Below are 24,196 nucleotides of genomic sequence, written 5' to 3'. Positions count from 1 at the left end.
GGCAGTGATTAGCGACACTGACTGGTGACCGTATTTAATAAATTATTTTTTAACTGTTTTTTTCAATTTTATTTTACATTCTTTTACTGTTTTTTTTTTTTTTTACATACTGTCACCAGAGCAGCGCGTCTCCACATGACTGGTGTGACAGTGATCAGGGACACTGACTGGTGACAGCATGTAAAACATGTATTTTTTAATTTTTTTTTAAATGTATGGGGTTTTTGTTATTATTTATTTTCTTTAACATACTGTCACCAAAGCAATTTTATTTAAAAATGTGTGTATATATATATATATGTGTGTATATTCCTCCCACCACTCCATCCCCCACAGCCACTTCCTCCTGTACCACTACCCCCTCCCTCCTAGATTGTAAGCTCGAAAGAGTAGGGCCCTCTAACCCCTCGTGTGCTGCTTGTTGTTGCTGTACTGTGCCATGTATTGTCCCCCCCTCTATTGTACAGCGCTGAGCAAACCCTTTGGCGCTATATAAACTCCATGTAATAATAATAATATATATATATGTGTGTGTATATGTATGTATGTATATATATATATATATATATATATATATATACACACACTGTCGCCAGAGCAGTGCAGTGTCCCCCTATGACTGGTGTGGTGATGATCAGGTACAGTGACTGCTGACAGTTTTTTGTTTTTTTTTTTTTACTTTTTTCTCCATTTTTTTTGTCCTGTACTGTCACCAGAGCAGTGCAGCATCCCCACATGACTGGTGTGGCGGTGATCAGGGATACTGGTGACAGTTGGTAAAAAAATATATTTTTTTAAATTATTTTTTTACCATTTTTTTTTACTTTTTTTTTTTTTTTTTTTTTAACAAACCGTCACCAGAGCAGTGCTACCCAGGGGCGGACTGACTATTGGGGAACTCAGGCACTGCCCAAGGGCCCGGGGGCAGTAGGGGGCCCCATGAGATGTCCCTGGTACCTTTCATAGGTTTTTTTGGGTGTGGTTTGAGTGTAGGTGAGGACACAGGGACCCCATGATCCCCTATTCCCCGGGGGCCCCATGAGTTGTCAGTCCTTCCCTGGTGCTACCATTTTTTTTTTTTAACATACAGTCACCAGAGCAGTGCAGCGTCCCCATAAGACTGGTATGCCAGTGATTAGGGACACTGACTGGCGACAGTATGTTAAAAAAATAAATTTTTTTCAATTTCTTTTTTTTCAATTTGTATTTTTAATTTTTTTTACGATTTTTTTTTTCTTTTTACATACTGTGACCAGAGCAGTACAGTGTCACCATAGTGACGCAGCCCAGTACAACAATCTGTGTTTGGCTGTGTCTGGTGGTCTCAAGAGGCACAGATCGTGCTGCGCGCGCCTGAGCCGCACGAATGGAAGGATGTCATGTGATGTCCTCCCGGAATAACACCTCCTGCCTGTCCGTATTTTTAAAATAGGCCAGGCAGGAGGTGGTTAACCTCCTCTCACTTACCTTCTAACACCTACGGTATCACTCACCGCGGTCCTGGACAGTGATTACTCGCCGGCACCCAGTGATTGCCAAGCATCTCCGATGGCAGCGGGGTCACTTTCATTTGGATGGATGAGGGCTGGAGAGGGACGTTTCTGCACATTTCTTTGCTTGTTTTTGCCAATCTGTTTACTTTTTATTTATTTTTTCCTTTCTGTGTAAGAAGCAATAATGTACTTCTCTGTACGAAGCTCCAATATGATACTTTGTTTCTCTTTCTTTCTTCTTTCCCAAGCAGCAGCGTTCCGATGACCAAAAGGTTCCGCCAAGACAGCGATCTAACATGTTTGCAGAAGGTGCGTTCTATGACTTGTGGAAAATTTGTCTCCCTGTCTAAAGGCCTTTGTCTGCTTTTGTTCAGGCCTGTTTTTTTTTTGTTTTTTTTGTTTGTTTTTTTTCTCAATAGTCAGTAGGGAAAGGAAAAGCGACGTGAAGCAGGTTAGAGGCACCAGGGAAGGAACTCTGCTGGGCCTTTCATGCAACTACTACTAATCACCAGTAATGGAAGCCGAGTGTACCGGACGCTGTACTGTGTGCTTCCATCTACACAACCCTAAGGGCTCATTCACATTCGAAGCGGAGTGTGGTGCCCTCTGAAGAGCGACCTGTGTTCAGATCTCTTTTCAGAGGGCATTTGACAGGCGGTGAGGAGATGTTATATTACCTCCTGGCAGCCTGGTTTAACCCTGTAATGCCACACTACCTTGCTGCAATCACTCCTTACTGCAATCACATGCATTGTCTGCAATCACGCCTTACTGCAATCACGCCTTGCTGCAATCACGGGATACTGGAATCACGCCTTACTGCAATCACGCCTTGCTGCAATCACGGCATACTGCAATCACACCTTACTGCAATCACTGCATACTGCAATCACACCTTACTGCAATCACATGCATTGTCTGCAATCACGCCTTACTGCAATCACGGCATACTGCAATCACGGCATACTGCAATCACACCTTACTGCAATCACACCTTGCTGCAATCACGCCTTACTGCAATCACACCTTACTGCAATCACACTTTACTGCAATCACACCTTACTGCAATCACTGCATACTGCAATCACACCTTTCTGCAATCACACCTTACTGCAATCACACCTTACTGCAATCACGGCATACTGCAATCACACCTTACTGCAATCACATGCATTGTCTGCAATCACGCCTTACTGCAATCACGGCATACTGCAATCACGGCATACTGCAATCACACCTTACTGCAATCACACCTTGCTGCAATCACGCCTTACTGCAATCACACCTTACTGCAATCACACTTTACTGCAATCACACCTTACTGCAATCACTGCATACTGCAATCACACCTTTCTGCAATCACACCTTACTGCAATCACACCTTACTGCAATCACGGCATACTGCAATCACATGCATTGTCTGCAATCACGCCTTACTGCAATCACACCTTAGTGCAATCACGCCTTGCTGCAATCACGGCATACTGCAATCACGCCTTACTGCAATCACACCTTGCTGCAATCACGGCATACTGCAATCACACCTTACTGCAATCACACTTTACTGCAATCACACCTTACTGCAATCATACCTTACTGCAATCACACCTTACTGCAATCACACCTTACTGCAATCACACCTTACTGCAATCACTGCATACTGCAATCACGCCTTACTGCAATCACGCCTTACTGCAATCACGCCTTACTGCAATCACGCCTTACTGCAATCACACCTTACTGCAATCACGCCTTACTGCAATCACGCCTTACTGCAATCACGCCTTACTGCAATCACACCTTACTGCAATCACACCTTACTGCAATCACACCTTACTGCAATCACGCCTTACTGCAATCACACCTTACTGCAATCACGGCATACTGCAATCACGCCTTACTGCAATCACGGCATACTGCAATCACATGCATTGTCTGCAATCACGCCTTACTGCAATCACGCCTTGCTGCAATCACGGGATACTGGAATCACGCCTTACTGCAATCACGCCTTACTGCAATCACGCCTTGCTGCAATCACGGCATACTGCAATCACGCCTTACTGCAATCACACCTTACTGCAATCACACCTTACTGCAATCACACCTTACTGCAATCACACCTTACTGCAATCACACCTTACTGCAATCACGGCATACTGCAATCACATGCATTGTCTGCAATCACGCCTTACTGCAATCACGGCATACTGCAATCACACCTTACTGCAATCACACCTTGCTGCAATCACGGCATACTGCAATCACACCTTACTGCAATCACACCTTACTGCAATCACACCTTACTGCAATCACACCTTACTGCAATCACACCTTACTGCAATCACTGCATACTGCAATCACACCTTACTGCAATCACACCTTTCTGCAATCACGCCTTACTGCAATCACGCCTTACTGCAATCACGCCTTACTGCAATCACACCTTACTGCAATCACACCTTTCTGCAATCACGCCTTACTGCAATCACGCCTTACTGCAATCACACCTTACTGCAATCACGCCTTACTGCAATCACGCCTTACTGCAATCACGCCTTACTGCAATCACACCTTACTGCAATCACACCTTACTGCAATCACGCCTTACTGCAATCACACCTTACTGCAATCACGGCATACTGCAATCACGGCATACTGCAATCACATGCATTGTCTGCAATCACGCCTTACTGCAATCACACCTTACTGCAATCACGCCTTACTGCAATCACGGCATACTGCAATCACGCCTTACTGCAATCACACCTTGCTGCAATCACGCCTTACTGCAATCACGCCTTGCTGCAATCACGCCTTGCTGCAATCACGCCTTACTGCAATCACGCCTTGCTGCAATCACGTCTTACTGCAATCACGTGCATTGCCTGCAATCACGCCTTACTGCAATCACACCTTGCTGCAATCACGGCATACTGCAATCACGCCTTACTGCAATCAAACCTTGCTGCAATCACGCCTTACTGCAATCACGCCTTACTGCAATCAAACCTTGCTGCAATCACGCCTTACTGCAATCACGGCATACTGCAATCACACCTTACTGCAATCAAACCTTGCTGCAATCACGCCTTACTGCAATCACGGCATACTGCAATCACACCTTACTGCAATCACGCCTTACTGCAATCACGGCATACTGCAATCACGCCTTACTGCAATCACACCTTGCTGCAATCACGGCATACTGCAATCACGCCTTACTGCAATCACACCTTGCTGCAATCACGCCTTGCTGCAATCACGCCTTGCTGCAATCACGCCTTGCTGCAATCACGCCTTACTGCAATCACGCCTTGCTGCAATCACGCCTTGCTGCAATCACGCCTTACTGCAATCACGCCTTACTGCAATCACGCCTTGCTGCAATCACGCCTTGCTGCAATCACGCCTTACTGCAATCACGCCTTACTGCAATCACGCCTTACTGCAATCACACCTTACTGCAATCACGTGCATTGCCTGCAATCACGCCTTACTGCAATCACGTCTTGCTGCAATCACGCCTTACTGCAATCACGTGCATTGCCTGCAATCACGCCTTACTGCAATCACGTCTTGCTGCAATCACGTGCATTGCCTGCCATGATCTTAATGGGCGCGTTTTGACAACCGATGCCGCCAAGCTTTTCCCCCTTAAATTACAAATGCTGCAATCACAAAGCTTTGTGGCCATGGTATGTGTACAGCCTCATCTGGGGGGGGGTAAAACTGAGGCTCAGCCACCCTTTTTCACCGCCCTCCTGTCTAAAAGATACCTAAAGCTGCCCCCAGACCTGGGACAACAGCAGGAGTCGCAGTCCTACTAGGTCAGTGTCTCCTGGGCCGGCTTCAATCTTAATTGAAAAGGTTGTGTTGTCACCGTTGTTCCTAGGGGAGGGGGAGGCAAGGTCAGTGCCGGTTTATCTCAGGGGAAACCATAGCGATTGAACAAGATCCTCCCGAAATCTATAGGCCAGAGATAAATGAATTTTCCCAAGAGATTTTTTCCCAATCTCTGGATTCTCATGTTTGTTGGCATCTTAACCCCTCCCCCTCCATAGGATATGCCCCCCCCCTTTTTTTTTGACCAGCCCATTTTTTGCGTTACGGCGCTGCCTTACTTTTTACCTGACAATTGCGCGGTCATTCAACAGTGCACCAAAATGAAATCTATAGGCCAGAGATAAATTAATTTTCCCAAGAGATTTTCTCCCAATCTCAGGATTCTCATGTCTGTTGGCATCTTAACCCCTCCCCCTCCATAGGATATGCCTCCCCCCCTTTCCTGACCAGGCCACTTTTTGCATTATGGCGCTGCGTTACTTTTTACCTGACAATTGCGCGGTCATGCAACGCTGCACCCAAATGAAATTTACGTTCTTTTTTTCCCACAAATTGAGCTTTCTTTCGGTGGTATTTGATCGCTTGTGCGTTTTTTATTTTTTGCGCTATAAGCAAATAAAGACCGTCAATTTTGAGAAAAAAAACAATATTTTGGACTTTTTGCTATAAAACATGTCCAGTAAAAAAAAAAAGTAAAAATAAAATTTCGTCATAAATTTCAGCTAAAATGTATCCTGCTCCGTGTCGTTGCTAAAAATAATCCCAATACGTGTAAATTAATTGGTTTACGTGAAAGTTATAGCGTTTACAAATGGCGGGAAAGATACTGAAAGTTTTTTTTTTTCTTCTGCTAGTAATGACGGCGATTAGCGACTGATAGCGGGACTGTGGCGAACATTCTGACACTGGGGGGGAACTAACTTGGTGTCACTGACATCCCTAGTGACACCAATACACAAAAAAAGCACTGACACTGTACTAATGGCACTGAGCAGGAAGGGGTTAATGTGAGGGGCGATCAAAGGGTTAACTGTGTGCTGGGAGTGTTTTAGGAGAGGGCAGGGGTGTGTGCATCACTATAAGTACACTGATTGGGATGGCTGTACTGTGCACAGCCATCCCCAGCAGTGTGCTTGAGCTGACAGGGAGGAAGATAGTAAGCTAAACAATCTTCCTCCCCGTCGGAGATGCTCAGTAATCATCGAGGGCCGGCGGGTAATTACTGGCTGGGATCCGTAAATTGACATCCGCGGCTCGCGCGCGCCACCTATCCGGAAATGCAGAATGACGTATATATACGTCATCCTGCGCACAGGTGCCGCCCTGTAGCAGGATATCTCCTATAGGGCGGTCCTTAAGCGGTTAAAGAGAGCAAGAGTCTGGATTTCTTTATTGTTCTTTGAGGGACACAGGAAGTCTTGAACCTTCGGGTTACATACTGCCGCCTACAGGAGAATTGGACACTATCAAACACAAAACAAAACTGTTGCTAAGACCAGAGTACAACCCCTCCTACTACCACTTTGCCTCAGTTGGTTGCGGAGGATAGACGTCTTTTCTTGAGCTCTTTTCAGATTCAAGGGTAGTTTTGGCGCCCTTGGACACGGACGCACGCAATTTTAAAGCGTGACATTTTCGGTATCTATTTACTCGGCTTAACATCATCTCTTCTATTTTACCAAACAATTGAGTATTATATTGTGCTTTTGTGCATTAGAACCCATTCAATTGTATTTAAAAAAAAAAAAAAAACCGCTACACAAATATCTTGTGACATAAAAATATGCATCGCCTACCATTTTATTCTTAGGCCTCATGTACACGGGACACTTCTGAACGATGGAAACTGACTGCTGGAAAGGTTAAAAAAATGTCTGTTTACCGGCATTTGCATAACGCGTTTATGCGCGTTTAAGTGCGTTTGCGCTTAGAAGCATTTTTTAAAGATAAGCACAGGAGAAGAACCTCCCAAATGCCCAGAATGCACTGAAATGTGGTAAATTATTAACTATTTCTGACTGTTTCAGAGAAATACAGAGAGTAGAAGCAGAGACAGCAGTATGTGTTGAGATTAGTTAGGTGTGAGTTGCTCATTAACATTTCTCTTGTTTACAAGGGTGGGAAAGGTGTCTGGTTGAGGGAGTCAATAAGGCCACCTGGCAAGGGGTCTTCATGAGGAATTTGAGGTGTGAATGGTCATTAACATATCTTTTGTTTCCATGCCTGGGAGAGGTCTGAGGTGTGAATGGTCATTAACATATCTTTTGTTTCTAAGGGTGGGAGAGGTCTGATGTGTGAATGGTCATTAACATATCTTTTGTTTCTAAGGGTGGGAGAGGTCTGAGGTGTGAATGATCATTAACATATCTTTTGTTTCCAAGGGCGGGAGAGGTCTGAGGTGTGAATGATCATTAACATATCTTTTGTTTCCAAGGGCGGGAGAGGTCTGAGGTGTGAATGTCCATTAACATATCTTTTGTTTCCAAGGGCGGGAGAGGTCTGAGGTGTGAATGGTCATTAACATATATTTTGTTTCCAAGGGTGGGAAAGGTCTGAGGTGTGAATGGTCATTAACATATCTTTTGTTTCCAAGGGTGGGAGAGGTCTGATGTGTGAATTGGTCATTAACATATCTTTTGTTTCCAAGGGTGGGAGAGGTCTGAGGTGTGAATGGTCATTACCATATCTTTTGTTTCCAAGGGTGGGAGAGGTCTGAAGTGTGAATTGGTCATTATAATGTGTGACAAGCTTGGTAGGAACATCCTGTGTTCAGTGTTTTGTCCATCTGAGTACCTTGAAAATGCTTTGCATTTCTGATGGTGAAAAAAGGCTCTGGACAGCATCGGGAACTGGAAAAGTTAAACAAAAATTATAAACGCGATTTGCCACGTTTACAAGCGGTTTGCGGTTGAAACGCGGTTGAAACGCAAGTTTTCTGCATTAAAAAAACGACTGTAAACTCAACTGCCTGTAAACGAAGATGTGTACACGGACACATAGGAAAACATTAGGGAGGGTTCAGGGGCTGCTGAAAACGCAGAAAAGCTCCTGAACGTCAGTTTATCAGCTGCAGTGTACATGGAGCCTTAAAAAAAATAATGTTTGGGGGTTTCTAAGTAGTTTTATAGCGAAAAAAGAAAGATTTGAACATGTAGGAGAGAAGTGTTAGAATTGGCCTGGCAGGCAAGTGGTTAAGGAGTGGCCGGTGTCATTTATCAAAATGTCTGGATGAGGACTGTCTGTATTGAAGAGTCGGGTTCAGATGTGGACTAACAGGTGACAGTTGGATAATGAAGTCATAAATCTGGTTTCTTTGGGGCTGTACAGATTCGTGTTCATTGAAGGACACTGAAGACCTCCGGGGTCTATGTACTGCCTACAGGAGTTCGGTGGTCAAACTCCTATCATCCTATTTATTTATTACAGGCATTCATATAAGACGGCCTATTTACTCAGCGCTTTACATTCCATGTATTCCTATTATTCCCGGCCCTCAAGTAACTTACATTCTAAGGAGCCTCTCTCACTTACTAGAGCCAATTCAGACAGGAGCCAGGTAACCTACCATCGTGTCTTTGGAGCATGGGAGAACACGCAAACTCCATGCAGGTATTATCCTGGGTAGGATTCAAACTGAGGACCTCAGTGGTGCAAAGTAGAGATGAGATGAGGGTTGCACCGATACCAAGTCCTTGGACGAGTACTCATGCAAATGTTCCCGATACCCAAAACCGACACCCTTGTGGTGCGATGTGAGCCCATACAAAATGAATGGGCTCAAACTGCACTGCAAAGAATTGCATGAGATTTGAACAGCAATGTGGTGCGATTCCTTCTCGAATCACTTGCAGTTTCCCGCACCGCTTCTGTGTAAACCTGGGCTTGTCATAGCAACTTTGAGCCTGAGTTCACACAGGAGCGGTGCGGGAAACTTCCCTGCATGACGGGTTCCACCAGCTACTAATCCCAATCTGACTGCGGACATCAGTAGCTGCGGCTTGGCTCCTCCTGCCTCTTCCATGGCACCTCCAGCGGCTCCCCCCCCCCCCCAATCTTCATCAGCTCTCTCCACCCAGCCTTCATCAGCTCAAGCCATCCACTGGACCCCCTCCCTATCCCCCCCAGTCCCGCTATACCAGTTTGTCGCGATCCCCCGCTGTCAGACACAGAGAAGCTGCTTCACCAGTTTGGGGATTTGAAATCCTGGTGGGTTTCTCTCCTCTCGCAGTGCTGACAGTACAGGCTAGATGGCTTCTGATTGGTCAGCGCCATCCTTGTACAGGCTAGATGGCTTCTGACTGGTCAGCGCCATCCATGTGCAGGCTAGATGGCTTCTGATTGGTCAGCGCCATCCTTGTACAGGCTAGATGGCTTCTGACTGGTCAGCGCCATCCATGTGCAGGCTAGATGGCTTCTGATTGGTCAGCGCCATCCATGTACAGGCTAGATGGCTTCTGATTGGTCAGTGCCATCCATGTACAGGCTAGACGGCTACTGATTGGTCAGCGCCATCCATGTACAGGCTAGATGGCTTCTGATTGGTCAGCGCCATCCTTGTACAGGCTAGATGGCTTCTGACTGGTCAGCGCCATCCATGTACAGGCTAGATGGCTTCTGATTGGTCAGCGCCATCCATGTACAGGCTAGATGGCTTCTGATTGGTCAGTGCCATCCATGTACAGGCTAGATGGCTTCTGATTGGTCAGCGCCATCCATGTACAGGCTAGATGGCTTCTGATTGGTCAGCGCCATCCATGTACAGGCTAGACGGCTTCTGATTTGGTCAGCGCCATCCATGTACAGGCTAGACGGCTTCTGATTGGTCAGCGCCATCCATGTACAGGCTAGACGGCTTCTGATTGGTCAGCGCCATCCATGTACAGGCTAGGCGGCTTCTGATTGGTCAGCGCCATCCATGTGCAGGCTAGACGGCTTCTGATTGGTCAGCGCCATCCATGTGCAGGCTAGACGGCTTCTGATTGGTCAGCGCCATCCATGTGCAGGCTAGACGGCTTCTGATTGGTCAGCGCCATCCATGTGCAGGCTAGACGGCTTCTGATTGGTCAGCGCCATCCATGTACAGGCTAGACGGCTTCTGATTGGTCAGCGCCATCCATGTACAGGCTAGATGGCTTCTGATTGGTCAGCGCCATCCATGTACAGGCTAGATGGCTTCTGATTGGTCAGCACCATCCATGTACAGGCTAGATGGCTTCTGATTGGTCAGCGCCATCCATGTACAGGCTAGATGGCTTCTGATTGGTCAGCGCCATCCATGTGACGGTGTTGACAAATTAGAAACTCTGTAGTCCGTACTGGCTAAGCAATACAGACAGGAGATTAAGCCGCAGGGGTTTCAAATCCCCAAACCAGTGAAGCGGCTTTTCGGTGTCAGACAGCGGAGCGTTGCAGCAATCTGGTACAGCGGGGCTGGGGGGGGGAATAGTGAAGGGGGCACAGTGGATGGTTGGAGGCTGGGGGAAGGGAGGCGCTGGAGATGCAAGGAACAAAGCCATGGGGAGGCAGGAAGAGTCCAAGTCAAAGCCGCTGATGTCTGCAGTCAGATCGGGAGTTGGGGCTTCGCCGGTTGAACCTGTCATGCAGGGAGGTTTCCCGCACTGTGTGAACTCAGGCTCGGGAGCTGTGTAGGAAACGCATGCGATTCAGTCAGGAATCACACGCATGCAATTCTTTATCACTTTATGGTGGTTGGACTTTATACAAGAATTGTGGACATTATTTTTATTATTTATATACAGATTGTTACATTGTTTATCACTGTATGGTGGTTGGACTTTATATAAGAATTGTGCTTATTTATTTTTATATATTTAGTTTCGTTTATATTTTTTATTTAGCATTATTTTTGACACGTTATTATTGATTAGCGCATTCCTTTATTATTGATTGCATGCAATTCTTTGCAGCGCAATTTGAGCCCATTGATTTTGCGTGGCCTGAAATTGCACCACAAAGGTATCTGGACTCTGTGTTGGCGAGTGCTTGACCAAACGTATCGGCACTCAAAAAAAAAAAAAAAAGGTATCTGTGCAACCCAGCACAGACCTGTTCAGATCCTAGTCCAAACCCACCTGAGGGAGCCCACCAGGAAGTTTCTCCTGTATTGGGCCAATCATAAGTAGCTGGGGCATGCCCCGCAGCTGCACGTCTCTGCGTACGTATATACATGCAGCTGCGGGGGCTGAGAATGCCTGGCCGCCCACCCTAGGTTCACATCTGTGGGGGTGGTGCCGCTGCGGATCCGCATGAAAATCTGTGCAGCCGCAGAGAGGAATGCGGACCCGCGGGCGGGTTCCATTAGTTCTACTGGCACGCCACCTGCACTGGAAAACTGGAGACCAGAGGTTCCCTTGCGGGCTGCATTTTCAGAAGAAGTGCAGGGACTTATTCCCTGCGTGTCACGGGCACGGGAGTCCATTCAAATGAATGGGCTCTCGTGCCCGTGCAAAACGTGGCCTAGATGTGAACCGGGGGGTCAAGGTTGGGCCAGGACAGGAGGCTCGCTCAGGTGGGTATGGACTAAGATCACGGCACGCCTGAGCTCATCCCTACTACAAAGTAGAAGTGCTAGCCACTGAGCCACCTCTTGTATTTGAACCTTTCATCACCCGTATCACTGAGGTCTTCATTCAGGTTCTCTTTGCTTTCTAACAGCTCTTGACGTGTCTGCGGAGGACGCTGGTGAACGCAGCCTGTTCAACGCTCGCCGATGAATTTCTCAGCCGAATAGAAGACTATTTCATCACCAGCTATACGAGCTTTAAAGACGATACGGGAGGGGCTCTGGTGGCAGTCGCCGAAATGAAAACCTCAACATCATACGCACCGGCCAATGACTGAAGACTTCCCGGACACGAGATCGGATTCTGCCTGAACTCTGTATAAAGGACCAATCACTGGCTGGGGTTAGGGGCGAGGTTCCTACTGGGGTGTGGCAATGTAAAACCTGCAAATATGAACTTTTTTTACCGAACCCAGTCGACACGTTCTACATGCAATCTCCAGTTCTTTTACGTTTTGCAGCTTTTTCCTCAACCCAACACATATCTATTGGACCCGTTTGTTTTATGTTTCTGAAAAGCAGACTGACTGACTGCACCAAGAGACCACGGGCACAAAAACATGGCTTCCCGGCAGCCCATGAGACCACGGGCACAAAAACATGGCTTCCCGGCAGCCCATGAGACCACGGGCACAAAAACATGGCTTCCCGGCAGCCCATGAGACCACGGGCACAAAAACATGGCTTCCCGGCAGCCATCTTGGAAAGACTGAAGTGTCACTCCGTTCCACGGCTGGCCTGGATTGATCGCTGAAATTGTATAAAATGTTTTTCTGTTCCTCAGATGTAATACGCTGTTCAGTAAACATTGCAATTTTTTTCTAGCAGAATATTCCTCTTTTCTTTTTTTTTTGTCTATTTTTGACAAATCTATAGTTCAAAGAAGAATTCCAGGTATGGTTATTTAATCATAGTTACATTGGTCCAGCTTGGACCAATGGGGGGGGATTTACTAAAACTGGAGAACACAGAATCTGGAGCAGCTGTGCATGGCAGCCAATCAGCTTCTAACTTCACCTTGTTCCATTAACCACTTGAGCTCCAGAGGATTTACCCCCCTTAATGACCACGCCTCTTTTTGCTACTCGGCGCTGCACTAATTCAACTGTCAATTGCGCGGTCATGCAATGCTGCACCTAAACGAAATTTACGTCCTTTTTTTCACACAAATAGAGCTTTCTTTCGGTGTAATTTGATCATCTGTGCGCTTTTTATTTTTCACGCTATAAACAAAAAAAGACCAAAAATTTTGAAGACAAACAATATTTTTTACTTTTCAGCTATAAAAAAATATATAGTAAATTCAAAGTTGGTTATAAATTTAGGCCAAAATGTATTCTGCTCCATGTTTTTGGTAAAAAAATCCCAATAAGTGTATATTGATTGCTTTGTGTGAAGTTATAGCGTCTACAAACTATGGTATAGATACTGCAATTTACGCCATTTTTCTGCTATACAGCGCTGCACTAGTTTAACGGACAATTGCGCGGTCATGCAATACGGTACATAAATGAAATTTACATCCTTTTTTTCCCCACAAATTGAGATTTCTTTCGGTGGTATTTGATCGCCTGTGCGGTTTTTATTTTTTGCGCTATAAAAAAAAAGGCTGACAATTTTGAGGAAAAAAAAATAAGTATTTTGGACTTTTTGCTATAAAACATGTCCAGTAAAAAAAAATGCAAAAATCAAATTTAGTCATAAATTTCTGCCAAAATACATTCTGCGACATGTCTTTGGTAAAAAAAACCCAATACGTGTAAATTAATTGGTTTACATGAAAGTTATAGCGTTTGCAAATGGCGGGAAAGATACTGGGATTTTTAATTTTTTTTATACTAATAATGGCGGCGATCAGCGACATATGGCGGCGATCAGGGACTTATGGCGGCGATCAGCGACTTATGGCGGGACTGTGGTGGACATTTTGACACTGGGGGGGAACTGACTTGGGGTCACTGACATCCCCAGTGACACCAATACAGTGATCAGTGAAAAAAATCCCACTGATACTGTACTAATGTCACTGGGGAGGAAGGGGTTAACATATTTAGAGTTTACTGTGTAATGGGAGTGTTTTACTAGGGGGCGGGGTGTGTGCTGGATGGGGGGAGGAAGGGGGCAGCTGATCGAGGGAGAGAAATTCTTCTCTCCCTCTTCAGCTTGTCGGGGAACTGTCACAGAGCAGGGCTGTGTGTAAACAATGCAGCTCTGCTCTGTGTCAGTGATAACAGCTCATCGCGGGAAAACAGCCGGTAAAAACCGGCCGTGACCTGGCGGCTGACACCCGCTGCGGACACCCGCGGGACAGGCAGGGCGGGCGCGCGCCTCACGCGCGCCCCCTACTTGTTTTGCGGAGGTCCGTTTTAAAACGTGGTTTTGCCTATGAGCACCGCCCTGCCGCCGTTTATAGGCGGTGGCTGGGCAGCAAGTGGTTAAGCTTTGAAATAATGCAGGCCATAAACGGGTCGAACAACGGCCGATTTTTAAAAAAAAAATGTAAAATCGGTCGTTCGATCGGCTGACGTTGCCACCAACGCTGAAAAAAATCGGCCGATTTGCGACCCGTCTATGGCCTGCATTAACCCCACAACTTCTGTCCTTGCAGGTCACGGCTCATGTGCAGATTTTTTATCGGTAAAATGATTGGCTGATTTGCCCATCATTGCCTGGGAAATTCAGCCGATCGTCAAAATCGGCTGCGAATTTTCCAACATGACCGATAAAAAAAAATGTGCAAAAACCCCGAAAAACGGCCGACCAATTAACCCACTAATGGTACAAAAATCTGACGATTTTCGACCCGTCTATGGCAGGCGTAAGGCTCAGTTCACATTAGCTTTGTCAGGAAGCGTTAGACAGGCGTTTGGGAAGCATTTTTAACCCCTTGCCTACTGGGCACTTATACCCCCTTCCTGTCCCCAGGCCAATTTTCAGCTTTCAGCACTGTTGCACTTTGAATGACAATTACGCAGTCATGCAACACTGTACCCATATGAAATTTTTATAATTTTTTTTCTCACAAATAGAGTTTTCTTTTGGTAGTATTTACTCACCGCTGGGTGCTTTATTTTTTGTGCTTTAAACAAAAAAAGAGCAAAAAATTTGAAAAAAAAAAAGTTTTTGTTTCTATTATAAAATTTTGCAAACAAGTCATTTTTCTCCTTCACTGATGTACATTGATGAGGCGGCACTGATAGGCAGCACTGATGAGGCGGTACTAATAGGTGGAACTGATAGCCAGCACTAATGATGTGTACTGACTGGGCGGTACTGACTGGTGGGACTGCTGGGCACTTGAGGGCGGAACTGCTGGGCACTTGTGGGCGGAACTGCTGGGGCACTTGTGGGCGGAACTGCTGGGCACTTGTGGGCGGAACTGCTGGGCACTTGTGGGCGGAACTGCTGGGCACTTGTGGGCGGAACTGCTGGGCACTTGAGGGCGGAACTGCTGGGCACTTGTGGGCGGAACTGCTGGGCACTTGTGGGCGGAACTGGTGGGTGGCACTGCTAGGCACCGATCATCAGGGCACTGATGATCGGTGCCGATCCCCGCTCTGACAACTGCCGGTTCTCAACAGTACTTTCCTCACTCTCTGACAGCGTGAGGAAAGTGCAGCTGAGAACCGGCTATTGCATTTCCTGATGATCAGCGTGTCATTGGACACGGCTGATCACGTGGTAAAAGGCCGGTGTGATTGCCCTTTTACCACATCACGTGATCAGCTGTGTCCTCAGGACACAGCGATCACGGAGATCGCCAGGTGCGCACCCCCGGGGGCGCGCAGGAGAGTGCATTCTGGGAGGACGTCATATGACGGCCTCCCAGAACTGGTTGGCCGCAGTGCAGCCGTCATTCGACTACCTGCGCTCGGCAACTGTACAACGCTCCTCAAACGCCTATGAAAATTCTACACATGGCAGCACACAGGGCTGTTCACACTGAAGCATTAGCGTCGCAGCAAAATTGACGCCTCATGTCAAGTCAGGAGGAGTGAAGTCTCCCACTCAGGTCTATGGTGACGCTCCTCAAACACCTGGCAGGCGTTTGAGGAGCATTAATACCATTAAACTTCATTCGTTTGTGGTGCGGTTTTAATGCTTGGAAAACGCCTATCAAACTGCTCAAAAACACTCAAAGGGCATTTGAGGAGCGTTAAAAAAACTTCCCAAATGCCTGTCAAATGGCTCAAAAACGCACACAGGGCGTTTGAGGAGCATTGAAAATGCTTCCCAAACGGCTGTCAAACGCTTTAGGGGCATTTTGGGAAGAGTTAGAAATGAGTCAAGTGTGAACGAGCCTGAAGAGTCTGGTCACAACGGTGCGATCTAAGAATTGAAATCACGCCTGAAATTGCATCTAATGAATGTGAATGTCAGTGTCCTAACATGTGCGGTTTTCTGCAGCACAATTTCTAAAGTCGTTCTTGCGTGACTTTTTCTGCAGCTTTGTTGCGATTTCACATACATAGAAGAATATAATGGGAATCGCACTGCCAATGGCAAGAAATTGTTGCAAATCTTCACAAGTAGCAATAAAGTCTTAAGTAATCGCGCTGAAATTGCACACAAATTGCGTGATTTTAAATCGCAGCGATGTGACCGGTGACTAATGCACGCCATTACATTCTTCGAATTCTGAACAAATTTTCTTTATGCTGAATTTGTTGTTGCTATTCTGTCTCTCAGTGTTACAATACACCGAACATTCGATTTTTAGACCGATCATTTCTTTGTGAGGGGCGAACATTCAACATCGGCACTGTAGATCACCCAGAGGGAGATGGTTTTTTTTCTTCACAAAACTGGAGTTATGCAGGCCATAAATGGGGAGAAAACTGGCTGTTTTTTTAAAAAAAAACGAAAAATCAGTTGTTCAATAGGCCGACGTTACAACCAACAGTAAAAAAATCGGCCGATTTTCTTCCCTTCTACGGCCGGCATTTAATTACTGTCCCTGCAGAGAGCTCCGCTATTATATTTGACATTGAAAAGTATTGCGGTTGCAACAATGTATCCATTTTGGATACAGATTTTTTTTTTCCAGATACAAATAGATACATTGTTGCAACCGCAATACCTTTTCATGTCAAATATAATAGCGGACTGCAATTCTTCTTTCTCCTCTTCTGTCTTCTTCTTCTTTCTCTTCTTCCTCTTTTTTCTGTTCTTCTTTCTCTTCTTCGTCTTCTTCTTCTTTCTCTTCTTCGTCTTCTTCTTTCTCTTCTTCTTTTCTTCTTCTTTCTCTTCTTCTTTCTCTTCTTTCTCTTCTTCTTCTTCTTTCTCTTCTTTCTCTTCTTCTTCTTCTTTCTCTTCTTTCTCTTCTTCTTCTTCTTTCTCTTCTTTCTCTTCTTCTTCCTCTTCTTCTTCCTCTTCTTTCTCTTCTTTTTCTTCTTCTTCTGCTTCCTCTTCTTCTTCTTCTTGCTGGTCACGGCTCATGCGCAGATTTTTTATCGGTAAAAAGATCGGCCGATTTGCCCATCATTGCTGGGAAAATCGGCCAATTTTTTTCCAATTTTACCGATCAGAAAAATCTGACTAAATCCAGAAAAACGGCCGACCAATTAACCCATTAACGGTGCGAAAATCGGCCAATTGTTTTTCTTGCAGCCGTAAAATCGGCCGATTTTCGACCCATCTATGGCCTGCATTACTCTTTGACGTAGAGTGGTCTCGCCTTATAGCTGATTGAGAACTACATCCCCAACGACCCTGGCTGGAAGAGCCTGCTGGGACTTATAGTTCCCTATCTGCCAAAAGGTCTGTGCTTTGATTTCTTGTACCCTTCAGCTGGTGCAGAGCAGGTGAAACTAATTACAGAGAACATAATTTTTTAATTAGCGGAGGAAATCCAATCTCACCGGCACAGTACCCCCGCACTCCGCACCCCCGCACTCATAGCGTGTTATTGATTTCAATATAATGGGCTGTAATTTAACCACCACCAGCTGCAGCTGCTCGGCCACCTTCTGCGAAATGCGAACATCGGTCAATACTCGTTTCAGAAATAATTTAGGACAAGAATGGCTCATTCACTGCTGTCCTGTGTATTGTCAGATCATGAAAGGTACGAGCCCACTGGTGTCCGCAGAGCGCCTGCATTGTGTCTGTGACAGTTCACAATGGGGGGGGGTATGCATACGGCATTTCACTTGAACCAAAATCAACCTGAGCTATACAGATTTGCACACGCAGAAAGGTTTAGTCAGGATCACCCCCGGTTCACATATTTATTTTATTTATTTATTTCAGGTACTTATATAGCGCCGTCAATGTACGCAGCACTTTACATATATATTGTACATTCACATCAGTCCCTAACCCTCAAGGGGCGTACAATCTAAGGTATCAGCAGTCCTGCGGGCCCCGTTTTGCGCGGGCACGAGAGCCCATTCATTTGAATGGACTCCCGTGCCCCCCGGGACACACAGGGAAGAAGTCCCTGCACTTCTTCTGAAAACCCAGCCGAGGTTCCCAGTACGGTTGCGATTTCCAGTGCGGGTGGTGTGCCTTTAGATTTAATGGCACCCGCCCGCGGGTCCGCATTCCTCTGTGCGGCTGCATGGATTTTCATGCAGCTCCACAGCGGCACCACCCGCACATATCTGAACCTAGCCTGAGGCTGCATTCACTCCTGGTTCACATCTGTCCGGGTGGTGCTGCTGCGGATCCGCACGAAAATCCATGCAGCCGCACCACCCGCACAGAGAAATGCGGACCCGCAGGCAACCATACTGGGAACCTCGGCTGCGTTTTCAGAAGTGCATGGACTTATTCCCTGCATGTCATGGGCACTGGAGTCCATTCAAATGAATGGGCTCTCATGCCCATGCAAAATGCGTCCTGCAATGTTGCATAGATGTGAACCAGGGGGTCACTCCGGGGCGGAGCAATTTTCAGACATTTTAATTTTGAGGGTTTTCGTATTATTATACAGGATTTATATTATACATATTATATATATTATCATATAGAAGTATATTACATGCGTTTTGGTTCAGGGGGTTTTGCTTAACCACTTGCCTACCAGGCACTTATACCCCCTTCCTTACCAGGCCAATTTTCAGCTTTCAGCGCTGCCGCACTTTGATTGACAATTGCCCGGTCATGCAACATTGTACCCATATGAAATTTTGATCATTTTTTTCTCACAAATAGAGCTTTCTTTTGGTGGTATTTAATCGCCACTGGGCGCTTTACTTTTTGCGCTATAAATTAAAAAAAGTGCAAAAAATTTGAAAAAAAAAAAAAAGTTTATTTGTTTCTTTTATAAAATTTTTCAAACAGGTATTTTTTCTCCTTCACTGATGTGCGTTGATGAGGCGGCACTGATGGGCACTGATAGGCGGCACTGATGGGCACTGATAGGCAGCACTAAAGGGCACTGATAGGCAGTACTAATGAGGTGGCACGGATAGGCGGCACTGATAGACAGCACTAATTAGGGGTCACGGATAGGCGGCACTGATATGCAGCACTGATAGGTGACACTGATGATGGGTACTGATAGACGGCACTGACTGGCATCACTTCTGGGCACTGACTGGCACAACCCCTGGGCACTGACTGGTGGCACTGACTGGCAGCACTGCTGGGCTGCACTGGTGGGTGGGCACAGGTGGGCAGCACTGGTGGGTGGGCACAGGTGGGTGGCACTGGTGGGCACAGGTGGGTGGCACTGGTGGGTGGAACTGCTGGGCACATGTAGGTGGCACTGCAGAGTGGCACAGGTGGGTGCACTGCTGGGCACAGGTGGGGGCACTGCTGGGCACAGGTGGGGGCACTGCTGGGAACGGGTGGGCGGGGCTAGTGGGCGCACTGCTGGGCGGAACTTGCGGGTGTCACTGCTGGGCACCGATCATCAGGGCACTTATCATCAGTGCCCTGATGATCGGTGCCGATCCCCGCTCTGACAACTGCCGGTTCTAGGCAGTACTTTCCTCACGATCTGACAGCGTGAGGAAAGTGCAGCCGAGAACCGGCACTTGCATTTCCCTGTGATCAGCGTGTCATTGGACACCGCTGATCACGTGGTAAAAGGCCGGTGGGATCGGCCTTTCACCACATCACGTGATCAGCTGTGTCCGTAGGACACAGCGATCACGGAGATCGCTGGGTGCGCGCCCCCTGGGGCGCGCAGGAGAGCGCGTTCTGGGAGGACGTCATATGACGTCCACTCAGAACTGGCCGGCCGCGGTGAAGCCGTCATTCGGCTATGCGCGGTCGGCAAGAAGTTAAGCAATAGCAAGCATTAGAGGTGGAGAGCCGCTGTTTGAGCAGAAAATGTGCAACAAAACACTCGTGTCACAAATTTTCATTGAAGTCTGTCGGACCCAATCTACCAAAAAAGAAGCTCATGTACTTTTTCGAGTAAAAACCATTTTGCTGGAGGCAACAGGACCCTCAGATGTGAACAGGGGCCATTGAAATGAATGGGATTTGCCTTGTTGAGCGTTTTAGGGGTTTAGGGCTCATTCACACTAGAATGTGGTGCGGGAGAGCCGCGTTCCTGTGCAGCTTCCCAGACCACATTCCGATCACAATGCCCTAGCGGGATCACTTAAAGTTATTAACACCCCGAACACAAATCTCAAACGGATTGCGTTTGCCCGCACCAAACCACATGGTACAAAGTACCATGCGGTGTGGTTGCCGTGCGTTTAACAAAAGTAGCACGTGCGCTACTTTTAGAGCGGTGCAATTTCATCCCATTCAAAGGAATGAGCATGAAAACGCACTGCATAAACCTGCATATGAATTGCACAGGACCGCGCAACACATTCCTGCTTGGGCAGCACAGTGGCTAAATGGTTAGCATTTACGCCTGGCAGTACTAGGGTCGCTGGTTCGAATCCCAACCATGGCACCACCTGCATGGAGTTTCCATGTTCTCCCTGTGCCTGCGTGGGTTTCCTCTGGGTACTCCGGTTTCCTCCCACACCCCAAAGACATGCTGGTAGGTTAATTGGCTCCTGTCTAAATTGCTCCAACTATGTGTATGTATGAATGTAAGTTAGGGACCTTAGATTGTACGCCCCTTGAGGGTTAGGGACTGATGTGAATGTACAATATATATGTAAAGCGCTGAGTAAATTGACAGCGCTATAAAAGTACCTGAAATAAATTCATATCAGGGCATAGTGTGAACAGGCCCATAAAGTGTTTGTAAAGGTTCAATTTTTTTTTAAATAACAAAAATGTCATACTTACCTGCTCGGTGTAATGGTTTTGCACAGAGCAGCCCCAAGCCGCCTCTTCTTGGGTCCCCTGTTGGCGCGCCTGGTCCCTCCCCTCTGCTGAGTGCCCCCAAGCTGCTTGCTCTAGAGGCACTCGTGCGTGCTCGCTCCCGACATCCTCTTGTGTGTCTATAAGACACAGCACGCGGCTTGGCCCCACCCCTCACTTGCTGTGATTGGCAACAGCTGGAGCCAATGGTTGGGGGATCACTGTAGCTAACTTATCTAGAACCAGTGTGGGAAGCACTCAAGTCCTGAGAAGTACTTGAATGGTCACTTCCAGGCTGTGATGTCTGATCCAGTAGGGTTTATTTACTAAAACTGGTTCACTCAGAATCTCGCGCACTTCTGCATGGAAACCAATCAGCTTCCAGCTTTTATTGCTAAAGCTTAATTGAGCAAGCTGAAGTTAGAAGCTGATTGGCTGCCATGCACAGCTGCGCCAGATTCTGAGTGAACCAGTTTTAGTAAATCCCCCCCAATAAGACCAAGCTTTGAGACTGAGGACAACGCTAGAGTGTAGTTGCAAGAAACTGAAGAGGCCTCATGTAGCTGCATAATAAGTCATTTTTATTGAAATGGGAACATGTTGCTAGAAAGAAAAGGTTAGGTCTTAAATCGTCCTTCATTTATCCTTCTAGGACAGGGGTCTCCAAACTTTTTAAGCAAACGGCCAGTTTACTGTCCTTCAGACTTAAGTTGGGCTTGACTGTGGCCAGTGGGGGTAGAAAAGGCCCCAACATCAGTGGAATAAACAATGCCCCATTTTTCATGTTAGTGGGAGGAACAGTGCCCCATCAATGGGTGTCAGTGTGAGGAATTGTGCCCCATCAATGGGTGTCAGTGGGAGGAACAGTGCCCCATCAATGGGTGTCAGTGTGAGGAATTGTGCCCCATCAATAGGTGTCAGTGGGAGGAATAGTGCCCCATCAATGGGTGTCAGTAGAAAGAACAGTGCCCCATCAATGGGTGTCAGGGGGAGGAATTGTGCCCCATCAATGGGTGTCAGTGTGAGGAATTGTGCCCCATCAATAGGTGTCAGTGGGAGGAATAGTGCCCCATCAATGGGTGTCAGTAGAAAGAACAGTGCCCCATCAATGGGTGTCAGGGGGAGGAATTGTGCCCCATCAATGGGTGTCAGGGGGAGGAATTGTGCTCCATCAATGGGTGTCAGTGGGAGGAATTGTGCCCCATCAATGGGTGTCAGTGGGAGGAATTGTGCCCCATCAATGGGTGTCAGTGGGAGGAATTGTGCCCCATCAATGGGTGTCAGTGGGAGGAATTGTGCCCCATCAATGGGTGTCAGTGGGAGGAATAGTGGCCCATCAATGGGTGTCAGTGGGAGGAACTGTGCTCCATCAATAGGTGTCAGTGGGAGGAATAGTGCCCCATCAATGGGTATCAGTGGGAGGAATTGTGCCCCATCATTGGTATCAGTGGCAGGAATAGTGCCCCATCAATAGGTGTCAGTGGGAGGAATAGTGCCCCATCAATGGGTGTCAGTGGGAGGAATTGTGGCCCATCAATGGGTTTCACTGGAATTGTGCCCCATCAATAGGAGGAATTGTGCCCCATCAATGGGTTTCAGTGGGAGGAATTGTGCCCCATCAATGGGTGTCAGTGGGAGGAATTGTGCCCCATCAATGGATGTCAGTGGGAGGAATTGTGCCCCATCAATGGGTGTCAGTGGGAGGAATTGTGCCCCATCGATGGATGTCAGTGGGAGGAATTGTGCTCCATCGATGGATGTCAGTGGGAGGAATTGTGCCCCATCGATGGATGCCTTTGGGAGGAATTCTGCCTCTTCATTGGTATCATTGGGGGAAATTAGTGCCCCAAGGCCCGGATATTAGCAAGTAAAGAGCCACATTCGGGCTGCAGTTTGGAGACTACTGTTCTAGGACACAAACAAAAAAAATGTGCAGGCCAAAAAGAGCACAGGCGGTGCATAGAGGAGTCAACGCGTTTCGTGCTACTTTAGCGCTTACTCATAACTTTGACTCTGTCATGAATAAGTGCCAAACTAGCACGAAACGCGTCGACTCCTCTATGCACCTCCTGTGCTCTTTTTTCCTGTACATGTGTTTTTATATGAATATTAATAAAGTGGTATTTTTGCAGACTGCAGCTATCTGAAGTTTCTTCATGCATCTTGGATTTCAGATAAGGAGCTGGGCATTGTACCTGATGGAGCGAGGATAGCACAGGAGATCACACAGCAGACCAACCTGGAGCAGGGTCTTCCTGATTACAAGCAAACCATGCTGACACACAATGAGCACCACCATCAGGAAGCCGGTCCAGAGCAATGATGTGCAACTGATGCGGGGGCTGGGGGGTGCATGTGAGCAGGAAGTGGCTAAGAAGTCTGCAGGAGCTTAGCAGCACTCAGATGCAAACAAAAATATGATTTTAGGACAGAACACTGCTAGTAGGAAGAACAATTTTTTTTTTTTTTTACTTTTTTTTTTTTTTTTTACATTTTTGTCCACATAGGGATTAGTTTTTGAGTAGCATTCAATTCACTAAAAATATATAAATAAAAAAGAATCTTTTTTTAGCATGGTTCAAAAAACCAGCATTAGATAACAAGCCCGGGTTCACACTGATGCGGTGCGGAATTCGCAGCGTTTTCAGTGCAAATTCTGCACCGCATCAGAATCGCACCCCGTTAATGCCAACCGCTGCGGATGTGTATGTTAACCACTTCTCGTCCGTCCGCTGTATATAAACGGCCAGACGGTGGCAGTGCAGGGGCGGGTTGTCGTTCATAAACGGCGCCCGCCATTTTGGATTCTGCGTGCTCCCTGGGAGTGCGCGGCACTGCGTTCCGGTGCCCTCTGTGTCCTCCAGACACCAACCGCTGTACGGGACCTTTGTGTGTGGTCCCGATCATGTGATCACTGATTGGCCAATCAGTGATCACATGAATAGGTGTAAGCAAGATGTCACTTCCTGACATCATTGCTTACTACGTGTGAAATCTGTGAATGATCACAGAGATTCACAACAGCCTTGTACCATGTGACAAGCTGTGA

At 46.9% G+C, this 24,196-nt stretch overlaps 1 protein-coding gene across 3 annotated transcripts in view; it reads left to right on the top strand.

Annotated features, from left to right (window-relative positions):
* Positions 1–12,752, top strand: part of MYSM1 (Myb like, SWIRM and MPN domains 1) — a 79,890-nt gene extending 67,138 nt beyond the window's left edge. For 2 of the 3 annotated variants that reach the window (XM_089659596.1, XM_089659595.1), the window contains 2 exons: positions 1,745–1,802; positions 12,015–12,752. In XM_089659596.1, the coding sequence (XP_089515722.1) occupies positions 1,745–1,802; positions 12,015–12,200 (244 nt within the window). In that variant the 3' untranslated portion in view covers positions 12,201–12,752. The remainder of the gene's footprint in view (positions 1–1,744; positions 1,803–12,014) is intronic. The other variant, XM_089659597.1, reaches the window with a different exon arrangement.
* The last annotated feature ends 11,444 nt before the right edge of the window (positions 12,753–24,196 follow it).

Source organism: Staurois parvus, unplaced genomic scaffold (assembly GCF_062004578.1).
Source record: "Staurois parvus isolate SC_StPar_1 unplaced genomic scaffold, SC_StPar_1.0 ptg001167l, whole genome shotgun sequence".
Classification (NCBI taxonomy): domain Eukaryota; kingdom Metazoa; phylum Chordata; class Amphibia; order Anura; family Ranidae; genus Staurois; species Staurois parvus.
Note: the sequence above shows the minus strand (reverse complement) of the source record. Positions and strands in the feature narration are given on the sequence as shown.